A 6,771-nucleotide genomic window follows, 5' to 3' on the forward strand; every position below is an offset into this window, starting at 1 on the left:
ACTCTTACCCAGTTGATGGATAATCAATTTAGTAACAGTTCTTTACCTTTTTATGATGTCTACCTATAACCCCAATTCTTGGGGTGTGATTATGTGATTATGGGCAGATTTAGTTTATGGGTATTGTTATTTGTTAGTTTAAATGCTATTTAGAAGTGAGTTTAATCATTAATTGTCGTTTACTTTAAGAATTTTAGTTGCAAATGCAGTTCTATGTTTGTGTTCATGGCTTGCTCGAGAGAGGTTTTAGAACTAAAATTATTGATTGATGGTGTGTACGTATTGGTTTGACCTGGGTTCAGCTCGAGAGAGTGAATCCTTAACTCAATCCCACACATTCAGCTCGAGAGAGTGAATGGACTAAGGTGTGGGCTGTTCTTATTTTGCATACTTGTTGATGTTCGAGAGAAATCAACTTGATTCGGGGTAAATTTTTTGAGAGAAAGTTTACCTCCTCTATAGCCTAGCTTACTCACTAATATCTAGCTATTTACTAATAGTTGCAATTACCCATTCGTCTATATTAGCCTATAATCGATCACATCCCAAGAACCCGTCTCATTATTCTTAAGTTTTATTGTTTGCCACTATTTGTAGTTGATAATCAAAACCTAAACCCCCATTTGACATTCGTGTCACTCCCTTATTTGAATGATGTCTTTATTCGATAATGTTTATTCCTAGTGTACGTATTGGTTTGACCTGGGTTCAGCTCGAGAGAGTGAATCCTTAACTCAATCCCACACATTCAGCTCGAGAGAGTGAATGGACTAAGGTGTGGGCTGTTCTTATTTTGCATACTTGTTGATGTTCGAGAGAAATCAACTTGATTCGGGGTAAATTTTTTGAGAGAAAGTTTACCTCCTCTATAGCCTAGCTTACTCACTAATATCTAGCTATTTACTAATAGTTGCAATTACCCATTCGTCTATATTAGCCTATAATCGATCACATCCCAAGAACCCGTCTCATTATTCTTAAGTTTTATTGTTTGCCACTATTTGTAGTTGATAATCAAAACCTAAACCCCCATTTGACATTCGTGTCACTCCCTTATTTGAATGATGTCTTTATTCGATAATGTTTATTCCTATGACTGATTTGAACATGTTCATATTTCCAAATTGAATCTGAAACACGTACCGCTCCCTGTGGGATTTGACCCGAACTCATTAGTTGGGTTTTACATTGATTTACAATCGTTGAATACCTAGAATTGGATGAGGTGTGCTTGAAACGTTAAAATCAAAATGGCGTCGCTGCCGGGGAGTTGTGTTGTTTGAGATTCTTTTTGTGAAGTTGAATTTTGTTCTTGTTAGTCATAGTTGAATCTACTTATTTTTAGTTTTGGTTTTCGTATTGCTTGTTTAAAACAGAGGAAATGAGTGTCAACTGAAGCAATGGTAGCCAAGTGGGCCACCAAGATGACATCGAAAACCTCAATGATGTCAATGAACCGAATGTCAATGACCTAAATCTAATGGGTGGAGTTGGTGCCATTCGCTTGCCTCCAGCTGAAGGGAACGTTGTGTTTCACATTACAAGCACCATGTTGCAACTCTTGCAGTTGAAAGGGTTGTTTGGTTGGTTGGATCATGAGGATCCCCATGAGCATATACGGAACTTTGTTGATGTTTGCGGGTCGGTCTCCTCTAAGAACATATCCCAAGAGTCGGTCTGAATGAGGTTGTTCCCATTTTCTCTAATGGGAGAAGCATGTAAGTGGTTGTCTAAATTTCCAAGAGATTCTATCACTTCGTGGTAAGAGCTTGTCACCACATTCCAAGTGCAATTTTTCTCTCCTTCGAAGATGATGACACTTAGGGACAGTATCCAAAGCTTCAAGCTCTTGGAGGGTGAGCCAATCCATGAGACTTGGCTAAGATTTCACATTACAAGCACCATGTTGCAACTCTTGCAGTTGAAAGGGTTGTTTGGTTGGTTGGATCATGAGGATCCCCATGAGCATATACGGAACTTTGTTGATGTTTGCGGGTCGGTCTCCTCTAAGAACATATCCCAAGAGTCGGTCTGAATGAGGTTGTTCCCATTTTCTCTAATGGGAGAAGCATGTAAGTGGTTGTCTAAATTTCCAAGAGATTCTATCACTTCGTGGTAAGAGCTTGTCACCACATTCCAAGTGCAATTTTTCTCTCCTTCGAAGATGATGACACTTAGGGACAGTATCCAAAGCTTCAAGCTCTTGGAGGGTGAGCCAATCCATGAGACTTGGCTAAGATTTAAAAAGTTGGTGCTGCAATGCCCAACTCATGGTTTTCCCGAAAACGTTTCGCTACAATACTTTTATCGAAGCCTTGATTCGGTGAACAAGGGAATGGCTGATCAACTTTCTCCAGGAGGTTTAATGCAACAACCTTACATTATAGTAGCCCAACTCTTGGATCTATGACAAAAATTAACCGGGCATGGTAAACCCGTGAAAATCAGGTCTCCCCTCTCACTTTTAAATTAACAAAGGAGCAGCTTCAAAAAGATCAAGAGTCGGACCAAAACATGGCAAAGATGATGACCCAACTTGACATTTTGGCCACAAATGTCATGAGATCTTGTGCTAGAAGTGTCAATGTTGTGGGTGTGGGTTGTGTAAACCCCGATGAGGCCATGTTTGAAGCGATGTACAATGAGGAAGTGAAATTCCTAGCCAACCAAGGAGGAGGTTATCGTGCAAATTACCCAAGGTCGGGTGGTAACCAAGGTTGGAACAAATATAAGGGATGGAGAGACCGAGATAGAGAGTGGCGCGATCGTAACACCACCTGGAAGGAAAGAGAATGGGAGAAGGATAGGTATGTTCCTCCCCACGAGCGTCAAAAGCCCAAAGATTTTGAGGGTGGTCGGGCTGAGGATATGCTTTCTCGTATTCTCAACAAGGTTGAAGGGTCTGATAAAATTTTGAAGGAGATGAAGGAAGATGTATCGACCCTTAACCAGATGGTGAACTCTCATTCCGTCTCTATCAAGCAGTTGGAGACCCAAATGGGTCAAATTTCTTCTTATTTAAACCCGAGACAACAAGGGGGTTGCCTAGTGATGCTATGGCAAACCCCAAGAATGAAGTTTGAGCAAGGACTTGCGTCATGCCACGACGTTAACTAAGGCGCTGCTTGGGAGGCAGCCCAAGTTTTTATTGCTTTATTTAAATTTTGGAATAACGTGTGTTGACTGTGCAGGTTGAAGTATAGAATGTGTTTGAAAAGTGCAGGTTGGCGAGCAAAATGTCCAGTCGGTGACTCGCCGATGAGGTCGGTGAGCCCGACTTGAACAGCCGTTGGGCTCAGGAAAATATCAGGTTAGAGTCTGTAAAACTCGGCAGGCCCATGGACAAGTCGGCGACTCGCGGAACAGGTTGGCGAGCCCAACTTTGTCCACCGTTTAGACCCCCACATTAATTGGAGGTCCTGTAAAAATCGACGAGGTAAGTAATTACTCAGCAAGTCGCTGAGTGGTTCGGCGAGGAAAAATAACATCGCCGAAAGGGCGCGAACTGGATGGTTTTTAAAAGGCCAAAGGTTTAAAATTTCAAAATGTTTCACATTCCTTCACTTTTTAACTTCATACAATCACACCCGCACTCTATATTTCCCATATTCTTGCTTTTTACTGCTTTTTGGTCATCGATCTTGTGTTCGGAGTTGGAATTCTTTGCCGCGTAGCATTATAAATCATATTTCGGCATAAAAGGTTGGTTTTTCTGAACCCCAAACTCAGAAATAGCGGTTGAACTCATTTACATTTGTGTAATTCTTATTGATATGTGCTGGGCCTTTCTGAAATCATAAATGTGTGCTAGTTTACCTTTTTCTAGTTTTGATGTCGTGCCTAAAATTGCCTTAATTTTTAATTTCCCAGATTACGTGCTTTAAAATTGATCATAAATTGTTGGTTTGGAGTATTTTGTTGTTGGGTCTAGTGGGGTGAAGTCTGAGTAACCCAAATTGTGCTAAATGACGTGCTTTGCCCAATGAATAAAGACAATCAATCAATAAAGTTTCATCAAATTTATATGACAGTAGAAACTTGATTCCAATAAAAAACATACTAAAAGAAACAATGTTTTTAAGTTCTAGCTGAACTTAACAAGTCAAGCCCGGTGCAGCAAGCATCCTTCATTTATGCAAGGTTTAGAAATTTATTTAACAACATAGTCTGATATAATAATAATAATAAAAATCTAAATTTTGTCTCCCCTAACAGTCTTAATATCATCAACAATAGATCTAGCATCCATTGAAATACCAGCAATCCCTCCATTTGAAAATCCAGCACAATATAGCCCATTCTCTCCTTTCCAATTTATCAATGTGCCACTTCAAGGAATATTCAGCTATAATCCTGCATACAAAAGAAAAAAAAATTGTACATTATTTGAGACAATGATGGTAAAATTAATAGTAAGTTAAATTAGTAACCAGGAAAACTTATCAAGAAAAATTTATCCGCACACGATATTTATAGGCAAGTGGAAAATTTCAAGACTCTAATTTAGAATTTAAAAAAAAAGTAGAACATAGTGATAATTTGCAAAACATACCTTTAGCCATTTGGTAGCAATATTCTTGCATCCAATAGCCAAAATGATTGCATCAAATTGATGTTCATCTCCATTGTCAAACACTACTGTATGTTCCTTTATTTCTGATATTTCAAAAATTACCTAATAATCAATTGACCAAAAGTTATTTCACAAAAAAAAAACCAAGTGTTGTTTCTTTTTTTTATAATAGATTATTAATGCATTTCAGATGAACTATTTACACAAATATACTGTATTAACTGAAATTACTAAATTCTACCGATTTCATAACTATAACAGTTCAATTGTTGCCCATGATAATGAACATGTATTTTTATTCTTTCTCATTAAATACTACTACTAGGTTCTTGGTAGTAATCAAATTTGAACTCGTGATGTGTGCCTAACCATACATCACATGTTGTACTTTTACTATCAGATCAAAACCCTCGAAAAAACTAAAGCGATCTGTTTTTCACATAATATTTCTCAAAATAGAATATAATAAAATAAATATAGTATCATACCTTAATCTGTCCAAGTTTAATCTTGTCAATAGCATCAGCATCAATTCTGGGGATCTACCTTTTGATATCTTAACAGAAAATGGGCCTTCTTCTGGTTGTGGTATTCCTAATTCTTCTAAATTTCCCAATTTAAATTTTGTGCACTTTGCAATTACAATATCAACCAAAGATTTTGGTAAATATTTTAGCAACAACATTGCAGTATACGCCATTTCCCTTGTTAGAACATGAATCTATAAAAACATTACGATAAAATATATTAAAACTTTTAGAATTAACAACCATATTTATTAAAAATATAATTGATTGTGCATGTGAAAAACTTGCATAATCTAACTATAGAAAAGTTATAACACTTTGGGAGAACATCATGAACTATAATGTACATATTTACGGGTGTAAGTTTCATATTTTAACGATATATTAAAGAAGAAGTACAAAATTAGATCAATTATAATATAATTGTATATAACTTGTAGTATTCAAAAACATAGATCAAAGTTGGTAACTGGAATTTGCAAGGGTTCTAAAAAAGGAAATATATATGAGTAATGTACGAAAGATTATACTAAAAGAGAAATCCAAGTTTCATATACTGTTAGTGTAAATAATTTTTTGTACTATCCTTTATCAAGTCATCTAATTGATATCTGTAGACAAGTTTCTTCAAAATTATGAGATTCAAATTCCTAAAAAGTAAAATTTGTTATCTGTGCAACATGTGAAATGACGATGTATAAAAGGTACTACGACATAGAAAAAATTAAGATTTTACTTATAATTCAGTTCCTCAAAGTAAACAATATGAGTTGTTTATACTTATACTAAACAACTTGTCTCCTTTCCAAATCCTACTCTTCTTTTTTCTCACGATATAAGATACCTGATGAGACCTAAATTTTAAATTTTAATTTTTGTAAGATTTAGAAATGGACTAATGGGATCTTTCTATGTTTTTAGGATATTTAAATATCTATCCCAAAATTTTGTATATACAATAATCCAACACCATATTCCTTAATCACTTTCTAGTCAACCAATATTCCCTTTTTAAAGAACAACTGATTACATTAAATCAACTTTGAATTCAGAATCGAGGTTGTTTTTGAATTTTTTTATAGTGCTTGGAGAGTATGTTTGTGAAATGTAACACAAATGACGAATCGGTAGAAATTATTGGAGGTGAAACTAATTCAAAAATAATTTTTAGATAAGAAATACCACAAGGGTATTAAATAAATTCTTTTTTTGGCATAAACTTAGGTGATGAAATTGCATGTGGCATAAACGGCAATGAACAAAAGTCCTTCGATAGATACAAATGAAGTCTATCATAAATCTTTTTCTTCCACAAATAAGCACAACAATTTTATTTTTGTAAAACAACATTGTTTATACCCAATTTGTTTAAACAGGCTGATACAGCTATACCGGATGGTCCAGCTCCAACCACAATAATGCCAATTTCCTCCTTTGTGAAATTAGCCATTGCTAAATTTTCAGAAAATTAAAGAGAAGTTTTTATTTGAGAATGTTGAAAAGAAAATTGCAATAAGATTTCAAGAAAGGAAATTTAGACAATGAGGTATATATATACGGTCTTTAAACAGGATAAAGATGATATTTATTATTTTTTTTCCTTTTTTAAAGTGTAATAGAAAACAATAGTTACAAGTAAATACAAAATTTTTATTATTGAAACAAAATCTG

At 35.4% G+C, this 6,771-nt stretch overlaps 1 protein-coding gene across 1 annotated transcript in view; it reads right to left on the bottom strand.

The window, feature by feature from the left end:
• The window catches only part of LOC107059875 (indole-3-pyruvate monooxygenase YUCCA6-like), an 18,910-nt gene extending 12,360 nt beyond the window's left edge, over positions 1–6,550 (bottom strand). The window contains exons 1-4 of the mRNA XM_015306952.1: positions 6,485–6,550; positions 5,217–5,294; positions 5,062–5,115; positions 4,553–4,675 (exon numbers count right to left, since the gene is read on the bottom strand). Of these exons, the coding sequence (XP_015162438.1) occupies positions 4,553–4,675; positions 5,062–5,115; positions 5,217–5,294; positions 6,485–6,550 (321 nt within the window). The remainder of the gene's footprint in view (positions 1–4,552; positions 4,676–5,061; positions 5,116–5,216; positions 5,295–6,484) is intronic.
• Positions 6,551–6,771: the final 221 nt, after the last annotated feature.

The sequence above is a fragment of the Solanum tuberosum genome, unplaced genomic scaffold (genome assembly GCF_000226075.1).
Source record: "Solanum tuberosum cultivar DM 1-3 516 R44 unplaced genomic scaffold, SolTub_3.0 scf00043, whole genome shotgun sequence".
NCBI classification, from domain to species: domain Eukaryota; kingdom Viridiplantae; phylum Streptophyta; class Magnoliopsida; order Solanales; family Solanaceae; genus Solanum; species Solanum tuberosum.